Source organism: Physeter macrocephalus, chromosome 7 (assembly GCF_002837175.3).
Source record: "Physeter macrocephalus isolate SW-GA chromosome 7, ASM283717v5, whole genome shotgun sequence".
NCBI lineage: Eukaryota > Metazoa > Chordata > Mammalia > Artiodactyla > Physeteridae > Physeter > Physeter macrocephalus.
Window position 1 is genome coordinate 19767669 of NC_041220.1, and position 15199 is coordinate 19782867.

Below are 15199 nucleotides of genomic sequence, written 5' to 3' on the forward strand. Positions count from 1 at the left end.
TGATTGTCTGAAAACAGAAAAACAAGAGCTTAAAAATACAGCCTTTTTTAAGTATAAGAAACTTCAGGAGGAAGATGTGGTGGAGGGAGAGAAGCCTTTCTGTAGATTTTAGAAAACCTCCTAACAAGAAGATGTCAGTCTTTGACTCTCTTTACTCTGAGGAGTAACCAGAGTAACGGTGTCCCCAAGGATTTTCGTGCCTGTCACCGGGGCTGCTAAGAATAGAGTGAAGCTCGCTCCGCAAAATCCAGACCGGGTTTTTATTTCTTTCCCCTGCCTTTCTTCACCCAAGGCTAACCTGATAGATCCAGGGTTCACTTCCCTCCCACTCACTGTGGGAAAAACACTCAGGCAATTGGAAAAGGTCAAAGGGGAAAGGCCAGCTGTGGGACTGAGGAGTGGGGAGAGAAGGAAGCTTGGCAAGAAAATTAGCTGCTTAATAATATGTATGCAGTTTTTGTTCCGTTCTTCCGAAATGTCCATTTCTAGAGACAGCCTCCGCTGCTGTTAAGTCTGCCCCTTCAAACACAAAGAAATAGGATTGCTGTTAATCCCTTAAACCTGGTTATCAAAGTGATGTCCACTCACCAGCAGCTGCGCCCTTCTGCTTTCTGGTGACCGCCCATCATCTGTGTTCCACCACGAAGCTCATGGTGGTGCCGTCAAAGGAGGGGGGGGCGATGATCCGGGGCCCCAGGGGCTGCGAAGTGATGCTGATGACAGGTTTGCCATGCAGCTGGGCAAAGCCCTTGGCCCCCACGAGCTGGGATGTGGCCGCTGGGGCACAGGAGGAGGAGGAGGAGGTGGGAGACTGACCGGAGGCCATGAAGTAAGGGGCCTCGGTGAAAGATGCAGCTGCCTCTTTGCTGGGGGGCTCTGCTGCCACGGGGGAGAGCTCGGCGCCCCTTGGAGTGTGAGCAATTGGCGTGGGCTGCAGGGCGTTGGCGGGCAGCACCGTGGGCAGAAAGCCGGGGTAGATCATGTAGGCGGGGCCGTAGGCCCCGGGACTCAGGGCCAAGGGAGGCCCGGGGAGGGACATGGGAGCCACAGCCTGCTGCTGGGAGGTCATGGGCACGTCCACATACTGCCCCGTCTCGGGGTCAAACAGTCTCCGGGTCACGGGCTGTACTGGTGTGTCCACCAGATAGTACTGGCCGGTTGTCACATCCAGGAGCATCTTGCGCTGGGTCTGCGGAGGCTGCGGCTGCTGGAAGGGGTCTGTGGGGACCGGAGCTGGGCCCACAGGTGCCGGGGCAGGCATGCCTGGCGGGGAGAAGCAGAGGACCTGGGGCTGGGCCCCCTGGAGGGTGAAGGGCAGCAGCTGCTGGTGGTAGATCGCGGTGGGGGGATGCTCGGGGCTCTGTGGCCCTGCGGGGGCAGCTACCGTCCCCCGGGGGTCGTCAGGCTTGGTGCGCCAAGCTGGCCGGCTGGTTCCGCTGACCTGAGAGCCTTTGGGGCTACTGGGGACCTGACTGCGGGCACTCAGCGGGGGCAAGCTGCAGAGAGTGGTGGCTGAGGAGGCCGGGGGCCCCTCCCTCCCCGGCCCAGGCCTGCCTGGAAGCTCCCCAGCTGCAGAGCTCCCTTTAAGGGGGATGGTCAGGTAATTCTCACAGTCGCTATGGCTCTTTTCCAGATGGCTGCCATTTTTCCTGTTGGTCACCCCTTCGAGAGATGCCCGAGTGGCCGGAGAGATCTTGAGAGACCGGAGTCCCTGCGATTTGATGCCCTTTGCCGCCGAAGGGCTCTCTGGAGCGGGGCCTTGTGGGAACTTGCCAGCGACACCCCCAGTCTTCTGGATGCTGCTGGCGCTCACTGTGAACACGTTCCGCTGGCTGGGGAGCGGGGGCAGGGGCTGGGCTCCGTCCACATCCTTGTGCACCGGGGGGATGTAGAGGGACCGGGGCCTCTCCCTGGCCAGGTTCTCAAAGGCGGCCGCGCGGGCGGACACACTCTCGGCGCTCGGGTTGGAGTTCCTCCGCTGCAGACGTTCTGTGGGGCCCCCTCGCAGGACCACCCCTGCGCCTTTGTGCCCGGCGCCCCGCTCCTCGGCCCCACCCAGCCGCTTGGCCGACTTGTCGGGGTCCCGCTCAGCACCCCCAGCCCCTTCTCTCTCCTCACTGGCGATAAGCGACAGGACGTGGCTGTCGCTCATCAGGGGCAAGGGGTCGCTTTTCCGCTTCCACTCGTTCCTGTTGAAGCTGTACAGCTCTTCCATGGACCTCACGGCCGCCGTCAGCTTCTCCAGAGCATCGCGGGATGTCTTGGGGCCTTTTCCTTCCTCCTTGACCTCCTCCTCCTTGACCTTCTCTGGGGTCTTCTGCGCCTTGGAGACGATCTTGAGCACGGGCAGGTACGAGCCCTGCTCAGGCTTATTGGGGGCGATGGTGGCCACGGGCAGCCTGCCAGATGCCCTGTGAACCAAGACTGTCCCTTCTGGCGAGGAGGAATTCAAGAGCCTGCTGCTGCCCCCCTTGCCCACGTTCTCCCTGGGCTCTCGGTCTGTGCTGTCTTCCCTCTGGTTCACCACGGCCTGGCACGTAATCACCATGGGGGACAGGGATCCCGACCCACCAGCTGCAGGAGCCGGCTGCCTGGGTTTGGGCCCGGTCAGCCCCTGCTCTGGGGTAACGCTGCCCTTGTCACTGCTGTCCCCTGACGCTTTGATTAGTTTCCGGACATCTCTCACCTGGTGGAGGGGGCCTTGGGCCTTGGACTTGTCCCTGACATCTCTCACCTGGAACTGGGGCACTTTTTCCAGGTTGTCCCCCCGGAAGAGTTTCTGCTGTGCCTTGCTGCTGTCCTCAGCGGTCTTGAGGAGGTTCGAGGCGCTGCCACTGGCCAGTTTGGGGGTGAGCAACTTGGCAATGTTGAAGTCCGAGCTTGGCTGCTGCACGCTCCCCAGCCGGATCTTGATTTCGGGAGCCTTGGGCCTGATCACTGCTGTGGAGGTGGCCTGGGCGGCAGGGTGCTTGGTGGCCTGCTTCCCCGGCTGCTTGTCCTTGGGTGTCTGCTGGATGTTGGGGACAAAGAGGCGAGACATGATGGTGGACTTACTGGCAGAGATCTCCCCGAGATCAGCCCTCCAGTCGCCCCCTTTGGGGAGCTTCAGCTTCCCAATGGGGGCCTTTGCTTCCCCCTTCTCAGCCTCTTTCTCCTTCCACGACCGGAATGCACTGTTCTGACTACGGAGGAAGATGCTCTTGACAGTCTCTGACGCACTCTTTTTAATTTCACACACTTCTACTGGGTGTCCATCAGCGAAATTACGGCCGGAGCCTGCATGGCTCTCCCGAGGGGCACTGGCTTTGAAAACTGGGGATTTAGACCCAGCTGCGGACCCCTCCCCACCTGCATCAGACACGCTGACCACCGTGTACTCAGAGCCGGCCTCCGAGGGGCGAGAACTCTGCCTCTGCGGGCCCCTCCCGCGCTGCTTCTCAGCCCCGGGCGGGGGGCCCTCCGTCTCCTTGGAGGTGCTGGAGACGTTATGGTGGGATGTGTCACTGACTTCTCCCCTCTCCATTTTGAACTCGTGCTCCCGCTGCATCTTCTTGGAGATGACGTTTTTGAGCAGACTGGAAGCGAACTTGGACTTCTTCTGGGGGCCGTCAGCTCGGGAGGCAAGCCTGCCGCCCTCGGAGGTCTCTGAGCCATCATCCGTGTACACCGACCCGGGGCCCTTGCTGGGGCCTTGGGTGGCCCTGCAGGGCCCCGCGGCGGAGCTGGCTTTGCTCTCACTGCGTAAATTCAGAGGCTCGAGAAGGGTGACCACGCGGGAGCCCGAGCGGACCTGCTTCTGGAAACACAGAGGCGTCTCCACGTGTTTGATCTCCCCCTCGACTTTGCTGACGACGAACTCCAAGGCCTTGGTCTGGGACTTCTTGGACTGGATGTAGAGCTGGTCTGCGGTCGTCCTGGCCCCGCTGCCCTTCCTCAGACCCGCAGCCATGGAGGCGGCGCTGCTCCTGAGGAGACTCTGTTCCACCCTGGCTCCGACGCCTGCGCATTTCAAGTCCAGGAAGGCCGACCAGCGCCCGAAGCCGACTTCGGAGAGCGAGGAGGACTCCCGGGAACTGATGTTCAGAGCCTCAAAGTAGGGGTAGGCGAGGCTCCGGAAGGCCCGGGAGGTCAGGTTACGCACCTCTTTGTCGGCGTCGTCCAGCTCGCTCACGGCACTGGAGGCTCCGCTCGAGTAGTCCGCCAGCTCCTTCGCCCGGACGGCCCCGCACCGCGTTTGCAGGCGAGCAGGGACGGCGATGAATTTCTTTGCATGGTCCTGAGCCACGGCTGCAGCCGGGTCTTGCTTCAGTGAACTTGAATTGTGTTCAGCAGCTGTAGAGACGCGGAGGCTCATGTCGCCTTCATGCTTGGCAGCATAAATAATGTTTTGCTTTGCACACACGTTGCTAGGCTCATTTATAGCCCGGGAAGTCGGTTTGATTGATAGGAGGATCTGGCTTGCTGCACTCCCGCAGCTGCTTGCGGCGGCCGAGGCTGCCTCCAGCGGCTGCAGCAAGGGCTCACACGGGGTGGCAGTGCCAGGCCCCGTGGCTGGGGGAGTGGGGTCGCTGTCCGAGGGGCCGCTGCCCACTTCCGTGCTGCTGGTGTCGCCACCGCTGCTGCCCGCGCTGGGGCGGGCGGGGTCACTGCCGGTGGGGCTCGGTGTCCGGGTGGCGTTGGTGCTGGGAGTGGTGCTGAGGTAGCAGCTGTTGTCATCGTCCTCTTCGCTCGGCGTGGTGACGTCCTCTGGGGTCTCGTCGCTGCCACCAAAGGAAGCATAGTCCACGAATGAGTAGATCACGTTGTTGTCCTCGAAATCCCAGCGGGAGGCCAGGCCCACGTCGAAATCCGTGTCCTGCTCCACCTCGCTCAGCTGGATCTCGTGGGTGGTGATGTAGTGTGCCTCCTGATTTTGGGGGGGGTCCCTGCTGCCCTGAGATTTGGCAATCATGTCTCTGCACTCGGTTCCATCTCCTCCTCTTCCTCCGGCTTTTTCCCCTTCTTCTCCTCCCTTGGGCTGGCAGCTCACTGCGTTCTCACCACTGTCACTCTCAACGTCTAACGATGAGGACGAGGTGGCCAGAGCCCCTGTGGATGGGGTGGTATCACCCATCTTGGAAGGGCCACCTTCTTCTGCTTTGTCCACCAGGGAGGAGGAGGAGGAGGAAGAGGAGAGGTTGCTGCCCTCATCAGTGCCGGAGAACTGGGATCCGGAGGGTTCCAAGGAGGCAGGATTCTCCTGGGGGGTTGGAGCCTCGCACTCTTGGCTGCCGGGTTCGCCTTGGGCTTTCTCCTTGGGGCTCCTAGAGCCCCTCTGATCCCCCGGGCGCTGCTCCAGAGTAAGTCTCACGGTCCGGGGACTGTCCCTCTGGACTCCAGCTGAAGCGCACATCTCCACATATCTCGCTCCTCCCTGCGAGGAGGCCGATGGCTTGAGAAGTGGCCGCAGCTGCTGCTTGAGCTCCTGGCAATCTTGAGCTCCACTCACCCCCTCCCTGACCTCCCTCGGTCTGGCCTGCAGATTCAGCTCAGGAGGGGCGCCTTCCATTCTGAGCCCTCGCTTAGGTTTCAGCGACAGGAGAAGACAGTGGAGAGCACCGGGGCCGTCCTGGGCCCCTCCCTGGCCCTGGAGGGGCTGCAGAGTAGCCCGAAGCAGGATCCCACGTGCCTGGATCGGCCCCAAGGCTGTAGGCACCACTGCCGCGGCTGCCACCACCTCCCGGTTCTTCAGCCCCTGTGGCGGGGCCCGGGCGAGGCTGAGGGAGGAAGGAAGGCTCCCGGATGGGGCGGCAGAGGTGGTCTGTGGCCAGGGGGCTGCGGCTCCGGCCGAGACCGTGGCCAGCTTCCCGTAGCTGAGCTGTTCTGTCCAGTTGTTTGCCTGGCACCATCGGCAGCTAGGAGTCTGAATGCCATCGGCCACGGAAGGAACAGCATCTGTAGGCCGACCCCGGGACTCCCAGAAATGAAAGGAAAGCATGTGCTGTTCCTTGTGAAGCCTTGTTCCTTTCCTGGATGGGGTAAGAGTGGGTCACGTCATTCCAGAAATATTTTTAGTGTCTAGTCCCTAGTCATACGGAAACCACACTTGAGGGTAGAGAAGAGAGGCTCTAAGATGAAGAGGGGGTGTTGGGGGTGCAGGAGGCATGTGGGTTCTAATTGAGATCAACCAAATGTCCTATGTAATCTATTACAGGGATGTCTGGCAAGTATGAAATTGTTCTTTACTGGCTGCCATCTTTCACTCCCAAGTCTGATTAGATGTTTTCTCCCCCTTGTTCTTAAATAAAACCCAAATTCAGCATTGCATTTCAAATCAATTAAGGACAGCTCCGAAAGACTTCAAAATCTCCCTTGAACATATGGTAGCTTTAAGTCTGTCTCAAAATCTATGCATTTCCTTTCTCTTTCATCTCGAATCAATCAAGTTCTGGTAATACAACTTTTCACAGGAATAAAACACTCTGTCCTTCCTTCCCCAAAGTCCTACTTTATGAAACATAATCTGTTTGTTTAAAAATAGGAAGAATCCCTTCTAGAATCTTTACTGTGGACTCGAAGTGTACAGGGGCAATTTTTAAAGACTTAGAACTTAACACTTCAAATAAACTTTTAATTATAGTCACGAAAAAGGAGCACATGGGTTAAAAGTGACACGACTTCAAATCCCTACCACCTCAAACAAGTTCCTTAAACTTCTAAAACCGTGGCAAGACAATAAACCTCCACTTAAATATAGCCTGGGCTGCAGCCTCACGGGTCAGTTACACTGGCTGAATTCCAGACCTGCAGGGCACCAAGTCAAAAGGCACAGAAGAACAACGAATACACTTACCCTCCATGAGTACAGTGCGGCTTGGAGGGAGGTTCAGAGAGGAAATGTGACCCACTGGCAACGAAGCCCAAACCTCAGTTCACTGGCTCTGAGATCCTTCCATTTCAAACAGTTCGGTAGTTGTGTAAGTGAATTTGCCAGGCAACCCAAATGGGGGTGCTGTACTGGCCATCCTCAGAGCAGATCCCTTGGATGCTATCTGTGGAGAACCACGACTCTTGGTTTGGTGAGATCTGGCCCTCATCGTCTGCCAGGCCCAATTCCACCACTATACATAGTCTATGTGTCACTTACACCGATTGAATAGAGCACTATTTTAAACATTCACATTTGTGGGGAACAAAAATAACACCATCAACCATCCCCTTCCAACATGAAGGCAACCCTCACACAGAAAAATGTTCCTTCCTCTGCATGGGCGTGGGAGGAGGTATGGAGTGGGGGCCCCTAGCAACTGAAGCATCCACCTTCACATCCTTGGGATGTGGACAGCACAGCCCTGCCATTCTCCCCAGGACAACTCCCTTCTGCCCACATCACTGCCATTAAAAACATGACATAGGGAAGGCTGGAAATATCAAGTATCACAATGTGGCTATAAAGCCAGAGCGCTGGATGAAGAGAGTAAAAGAGAAAAGGAAACAGAAAGAAACGGAGAGGGGGAGAGAGGAAGGGAACGAAAGAACAAGGAGGACAGAGAGAGAGAGGATTTGCTAAATTTGCAAGCAACTGTTTTGATTATGGAGAACCGTGTGTAATGGCACAAAATCCTGGATTCTTAATGATAATAAAAATTTTAAATCATAATAATTACAATATGAGTTACAAAGTGTTTACTATGTGTGAGACGCTATCTGAAGCACTTTTAAATGTGTCTGTATTAATTTATTTAATTCTCATTACAATTTGCTGAGTTAGGTACAATTATTGTAGTGATTTTACAGATGGGAAAGCTGAAACACAGAGCTGTTAGGAAATTGTGGAGCAGAGTTCACACCCGGGCTGTCTAGTTCCAGAGTTTGACCCTCAACCGCGATGCTGCAGAGCCTTGCTGACTTCCACGCTCAGATACTCTCTAGGGCGTCTACACCCAGATGCTCAATTAGACAAGAGCAATGCATCCTAGGCAATTTCACCTGCATGACCGCAAATAAACCACATAACCGTTTCTCGGTTTGGTTTGGTTTGGTTTATATCATCAACCTGTGTACACATTATGTATTCAGGGATGAAGGAACATGAGCGTATACATAAAATGAAATAAACTAGAATCAGCTCCTCCAGGCAAGTAGAGTGTTCTCAATGCCCCATTTTAATTTTGCTTTGAAGCCTTGGACGAGAAACCCTGAACACTTTCTCAAGCGCTGTGGGCCATGCACACTCCACAGCTGAATAGAGGATGGAGTTTCTGCCCATCAAGAGGCAATTATAGTCTAAGAAGAAATTTTTCCAGCACTTTCCATATGGCCCTGTCTGTCATGACAACTCAGCAGATTTTAGCAGTTTTGCCTTGCAGTTGGCAAAGTACAAAATTGGAAGGTCAGATGCCCTGGATGTAGGTTAAAGCATAATTGTTTAATGCCCTGAGTTCTGGAAACTTACTTCCAGAGTTTTGCTTCCTCCAAAGACTGCACCCCTAGCCAAAGCCCCCCAACGAAGAGAGAGGGTTATCCTAAAAGAGGTACTTACCTCCAAAATATCCGTGTGGCTCCTTTTCTCTTTTTTGTCGAAGTGAATGCCAGTGTAGGAAAAAAATCTGTAGAAAAACCTTTTTTAGATAAGGTCAATTTCCGAAAAGTGGGGTTTAATTCAAACCACAAATTCTATTTAAAAATCAAAAAAGCAGAGAATTTGGGGTAGGACAGATTCTATTCAAAGATTTTTAAAAAAGAAACTCATACATGGAAAAACAAAGACCAAATGTAGGGTAAAGTAAAACTATTAAGAACACCAAACTTCTGCCCTCTGGCATTTTCAGAGCTCTGGATCAGTATATGTTACTATGCAATACTCTCAATTCTGTGGAAAAAAAGTTTTGTCATTCATTAGCCGTAGAGCCTTTTATTTCCTAACATGACTACAGTCATCTTTTTTTTTTTGCAGATGAACTCAGTGGTTGCCTACCTGATCTCAGCTCTTGAGCAATTAACAGTGACTAATGCCACCAGCATTAACCCATGTTAAGCAAGCATACTTGCTAGACCAGGCAAGGTATACTCGGCAGACAACTTTATATGGGAATTCAAAGAGCAACAAAAAGGAAATGACTCGTGTCGTTATTTTTATCTCTGCAGAGAAAGTTTCTTAGCATTCCCTGAAAGCCTTGTGAAATGTATCATAGTAGGGAAAACTTTAACATGATTAAAGAAATGAAGAATGAAGGCCAGGCTATCCACCAACTGGTAAAAAGGTATGGTTACGTTTCAGGTCTCTGACAGTGGCATAGTATGATAGACAAACATCTCATTTGAAAGGAAGAACAGTTTATCAGAGGTAGACTGGAAGAGCAGAAATGAAGAGGTAGGTTTAAACTCTGGCTCAAACTAGGAGTTGGAAAAAAAGATTTTCCAAACAGAAACATTCTCAGGATTCTCTGGGGTGCAACAGGAGAGAGAAAGGGAGAGAGAGAGAGAGAAAGGGAGAGAGAGAGAGAGAGAGAGAGAGAGAGAGAGAGAGAGAGAGAGAGAGACTGATTACTTTAAGTTTTGTGTAAGGCTTTCCATAAACACCTGCACGCCTATCCACACACATTGATGTGAAGGAGGCTTTTCTTCAGGCCACTGTTTAATGCCCAGAGTGTAGCCAGCTGGTTCTCTTCCTGGCCCAGGTTGACACCTGTAAGAATTACATCTGAAGGAAAGGCACCATTTTTGTTTGTTTGTTTGGTTGGTTTTTTGGCTGGTTGTGCCAGAGTGTCTATTATTTAGTTACTGATATAAATGTTTTACACACTTTAACTCTTTAAATCTTCTCAAAAACACCATGCAAGGGCAATTATTATTCCCATTTTATGGATAAAAAATTGAGTGAAGACATGTAACCTGGATGACTTTTCACAACTAGTAAGTGCTGGAGCCCTCACTACCTGGCTCCGAGTGGCTCAAGCCCACACTCAGTTGATGGCTGAGCTTTCAGTCCATGAGGTGGAGGTCACAGGCTCTTTCCCAGTGCTGGCCAGTTAGCTGTTCCGCAGCCTCCACCAGCTGCCTGCACATGGGAGAGCTGGTCACCATGGAGACCAAGGAAACGGAGTGGCAGGATTAGTGTAAACCTATCCCTGTGAATAGAAAACAGCATGTCCCGTGAGGATGAATAAGTAGCACTATCTTCTTGTGCAAAGAAGAGCACGTTATCGTAGAAGCGTGCCGTGCACATTGGAGATGCAACCTCTTAGCTATGCCCTTAAAACTTGGAAGGACAGGAAAGAACAGTTCACCACCAGAAATAAAATGTTCGCAGACACAGGGCACACAGAGGGCAGAGGTGGTGTGAGAAGTCCTTTACTTTTCCCCTTGAGTCAGGATGTTTATTGGGTGTTGCTCCTCTCTGGTCTCTCCCAGCCCACTACCTGTCTCAGTGGTCTCCTACACATTTGCCCTCCCTTTCCCCAGACCCATGCCCCTTCTTCTTCCTCTTGGCCCCTGACAATAGTTTCCGTCTCGTTCTCTCTTGAGGCAGTAGTGGAGTGTTTTGGGTGTTTCAGATCTTACTGGATAAAGAAAAATTATCCCTTCCAGACCAACCTCAAAGTGAAACTTGGACAAGACAAATAAGTCTTTTTCTATGGAATACAGACCACTTTGAAGAGCCTAACTCTAAATGTTTGTCCATCTCACCCAAGGCTGTTATCCTAGCCTGTAGGAGGCGAAGCCTGAGAGGGCTGTTTGTTGCTAAGGTTGCCTCCTTGGTCTGGGAGAGCAGGTCAGGGAAGGTGCCTTCTTAGGGTTTCGCAAGTTACTGTAAATTTTTTCTGGTTGGTGTTGAAACAGAATTTAAAGCATCAATCAACTCAGCTGTCTGTCTACGGAGTAACATCAATGACTTATTTCTGAGACTTTAGAAAGGAATTTTTTTTTGCCTTTTAATTCTTGATATTGCATTTTGGGGGCTAAAAAATCATGTTTCTGTTTTGTGTTACTCTGGAAAATATTTCTTCTCCCCATATTTCTGATTTCAGACCGCAGCAATTTCAAACCGGAGCCTTTAAAGATATACTCAGTATTTTATTTGGCAGCTTTCTATTTTCTATGAGTATTTGGAATCATTATGAAAATTAAGAGCTCATTTCTTTCTTTGCTTCAAATCTCGCATTTAAATCTGCTCAAAATTCAAGTACTGAGATGCAAATTAAGCAACTTTTTAGAAAACAATCTGACAGTTTCTATCTATCATACATAATAAGACCATTAGGGTTTAATAACATATGTACAGGAATGTTTATTGCAATGTGTTGTGCTAACAAAAATAAATTGGAAACCATGTGAATATCAACCAGTAGAGGACGGTTGATTGATTACAGAGCATGCACGCTATAGCTCATTGTGCAGACATCCATTCTTCAGACACTAAATGAAGAGAAACATATGTTCCAATCTTGGAAGAATTTCCATGAAAAGAAAATTACAGAATAAAAATGTATCAGTATGATTCTACTTCAAAAACAATAATAAAACTTAGTGAACATTACTTACCATGTAGAAGTATAACACCAAACTGACATTGTTTTTGTATATGTAGGAAGGTAAGATTGAACAATTATTATTAAATTTTCCTTTATGCAGCTCAGTGTTGTTTGAACTGTTACAACAAACAAGTTTTTCTTTTATAATAAAAAAAATTTATTTTGGAAAAATTTCATTTCTCTGTAAACTTTCCTTAAGTTAAGCCAATGCAGCTTAGAGTGGAAACAAAGACAACTCACTGCAGAAGACCAAAGAGACTTTTTAAGTTTACTTTCTTATTTCATTAATGTAGGAAATGAAGTTCAGAGCCTGTAAGTGACTTGCCCAAGGTCACACAGCAGCAATGAATAGTGGAGGTGGAGTAGGATCCATTTCTCCTGACTCCAAATTCAGTGCTTGTTCCTGTGTTGCTCAAACTTAGTCATCGAAGTGACCAAAGGGAATAGGAGATCAAATTGCATTCTCAAAAAATTGGGGTATGATCCCTAAAAAAGCAAATAATTTTATTGTGGAGTTATGTTTTACCTTAAAAACTAATGCCAATTAAATAAACAAACTGTTGCCACATGCAGCAATATAAATTAATCTCACAAACGTAGTGTTAGGAAGAAGCCAGCTGCAAAGAGAACATACTAAATGATTCTATTTATATAAAAATCTGAAACAGGACAAACGAATCACCGGTGTTGGAAGTCTATCAGGATGGTGGTGACCTTTGGGGGTAGGGTCAGAGAAGGGCCAGTGGGGCCTCTGGAGTGCTGTAAGTTCTATTTCTCCATCCGGCGCTGGTTACATGGATGTGTTTACTTTGTGAAAGTATATTGAGCTATATGCTTTCGATTGTTCACTTTTCTGTACACACGTTACACAAGATGTTCATTAAAATATTAATGTGATGTTTACAACCCGCGTCCCCTGCATCGGCAGGCGGACTCTCAACCACTGCGCCACCAGGGAAGCCCTACCCCTGACCTTTTAAAGACTAGGTACTCAGAGATCTCTTTTGACCCAGGAAGCTCCTACTTGATATAATTGGCCGATGTACAGACAGCAGAGAATTTTGTTGGACGCAGTGACCGGTTTGATGAAGTGCTGCGGCATGCTCCAAAGAGGCCTCTTCTGAATTTACCTGAGCAGCTGTTGAGCTGAATTATATACGAGTCATTATTTTAGGATTTATTCATTCTGAATCCGTGTATTTAGAAGTTCATGTTTGCTTTATTTAAAACAGTTTTTTACTAAGCAAATGTCACTTCACATTCCCCTTGGCAAACTCCAGGGTGTCTCCAGATGCGCCAGCACCCCTGGTATTGATGAGAAGCGAGGAGTCATGGTCATCCTTGGCTGCAGCAGAAGTCAGGACATTTGGGGCCGATCAACAGAGTGTTCCAGAGCTTGGGCACTGGAGTTCCACTGCCTGAGTCTGAATAATGACTCCACCTCTCCTAGCCGTACAACTGAGAACAAGTAATTTAACTTCCCTTTACTCCAATAGGGTACATGCCAATAGAGCTGTGAGGATTAAAACTGGATAATCCACTTAAAGCACTTAGCACAGGGCCTGGCCCATAGTAGGCATGGAATAAATGTTAATTATTGCTAACTCTTGTTATGCTGTGTGGAAATTTTAACCCTTCTCTACCTACATGTGTATCTCCCATCTCCACCTCCCAACCAGGACACCACATGTTGCTTTATACGTATCAAATGTTCAATATGTTTTAACTGAACTGAATCCAATGCTTCCCCATGGTCTATAGGAGAAAGTCCAATCTCCTAAATGAAAACTCCTTTAAGGTTGTCCCGCATTTCATCCCCATCTATTTTCCAGCTTCAGTTTCTTCACTCTTCCATATTTATCCCCTGTCCCAATCATGCAAGTCTAAAACAATTGCCAGGCATGCCTTGCACTTTTGTATCTCAGAACGTTTCATTGCTTATGTCTTGCACTGTCCCCACTTCCCATAATATCCTTCCTCCTTCTCCGTACCTTCTATAATTTAACCAATCTTTTAAAAACGAGATTAAATTGATCTCCTATAGCAATGCTTCTAATCTTCTTCGACTTACAAAACCCTTTGAGAATTTGACAATTGCAATTTGACAATTCTTTTTCTTAGAAAAAATATGTACACACATACAAACCACCCGGTTCTGGAGGTTTCACAATTCCTCTGAGCCCTGGTCCAGTCCCCCACCTGTGGTCCTTAGACTACTATCACCATTATTAAGTGACTCTTATTCTCAATGCCCATAGTAATCCCTCTCTGGATTAATACATTGTCCCTGCTTTTGACATTTATTTTCACTTTTTTGTGTTTTTTCTCATACCCAGAATGTAATTTTCTTGAGGATAAAGGCTTTGTCTCACACATCTGTTTGCCCACAATGACTAGGCAGTATGCCTTGAACATAGTGAGTCCGGAGTAAAAATGTGTTGACTAACTGTTCACTTATCATCTGTCTTCTCTCCTCAGGTGATCTCATCCTGGCCCATGGTTTTAAATGCTTTACGTTTGCTGGTACCTGCCAATAGTATGCCTTCAGCCCAGCCGTTGTTCCTCAAATCCAGATTCTTATACCCCGTAGGCTCCTTGACGTTTTCATGTGAATGTGCAATAGGCATCACAGATATAACATGTCAAGAAGGGAACTTGTGGTTGTTCGCACCACCCTTCCCCCTCCCCAGACAATCGTATTTCTATGGCAGTCTTTTCCATCTCAACAGTGGTACTTCCATTAATAAAATGTATGTCTTTATTTACTGCCCATCTTTTCCAGCAGAATTTAAACTCTCTGTAGGCAGGGGACATGTCTGACTTGTATATTACTTCAGTCCCAACATCTAGGAAAATATAAGTTCCTCAGGGCAGAGATTTTCTTTTTCTTTTCTTTTCTTTTTCTTTCTTTCTCCCCTCCCTTCCTCCCTTCCTCCATCTCTCCCTCCCTCCCTTCTCTCCTTTCTTTTTCTTTTCTTTTCTTTTTTGCTTCTTTTGTTCTCTGATATTGTCCCCAGTACCTAAAAAATGTCGTGCCACTAGTAGGCACACAACGAACTTTTGTTGCCTGCGGAATGAAGAGTAGGGACTCAGTAAATGCTATTTTGTCTGCTTTATTGAATCAATCAGTCAATCAATAGTTTAATTATTACTTTTGGATAACTGGAGAAAGGCTAACAACATTATTTAGGGAAAATCCTGCTTAAATGACTAGCTAAAAATGATTTATAACTAAGGTATCAGAGCACTGTGATCTCTGGGAATTATTAACACATTGTTTATCAACGGTTTCATCCAAAGTCCTTAGAAACACTTAGTACTCAAAAGTTAGCAAACGATTCTCTCATCATCTTGTTTACCTTAAAAATTTGCTTAGTAAAAAACTGTTTTAAATAAAGCAAACATAAACTTCTAAATACACTGTTATCAAATAATACATATTCAGAATGAATAAATCCTAAAATAATGACTCTTGTGTATAATTCAGCTCAACAGCTGCTCAGGTAAATTCAGAAGAGGCCTCTTTGGAGCATGCCGCAGCACTTCATCAAACCGGTCACTGCGTCCAACAAAATTCTCTGCTGTCTGTACATCGGCCAATTATATCAAGTTCTATCTTCCTGGGTCAAATGACATCTCTTAGTACCTAGTCTTTAAACGGACAGGGGTAGGGCTTCCCTGGTGGC

At 49.0% G+C, this 15199-nt stretch overlaps 1 protein-coding gene across 4 annotated transcripts in view; it reads right to left on the reverse strand.

Annotated features, from left to right (window-relative positions):
- C7H4orf54 (chromosome 7 C4orf54 homolog) overlaps nt 1-8865 on the reverse strand; it is a 33185-nt gene extending 24320 nt beyond the window's left edge. For all 4 annotated transcript variants that reach the window (XR_003680479.2, XR_008617759.1, XR_003680480.2 and 1 more), the window contains exons 1-2: nt 8522-8865; nt 589-6008 (exon numbers count right to left, since the gene is read on the reverse strand). Coding sequence is in view for 1 of the 4 variants with exons in the window: in XM_007115034.4 (XP_007115096.1) it covers nt 626-5977 (5352 nt within the window). In the remaining 3 variants the exon portion in view is untranslated. The remainder of the gene's footprint in view (nt 1-588; nt 6009-8521) is intronic.
- Nucleotides 8866-15199: the final 6334 nt, after the last annotated feature.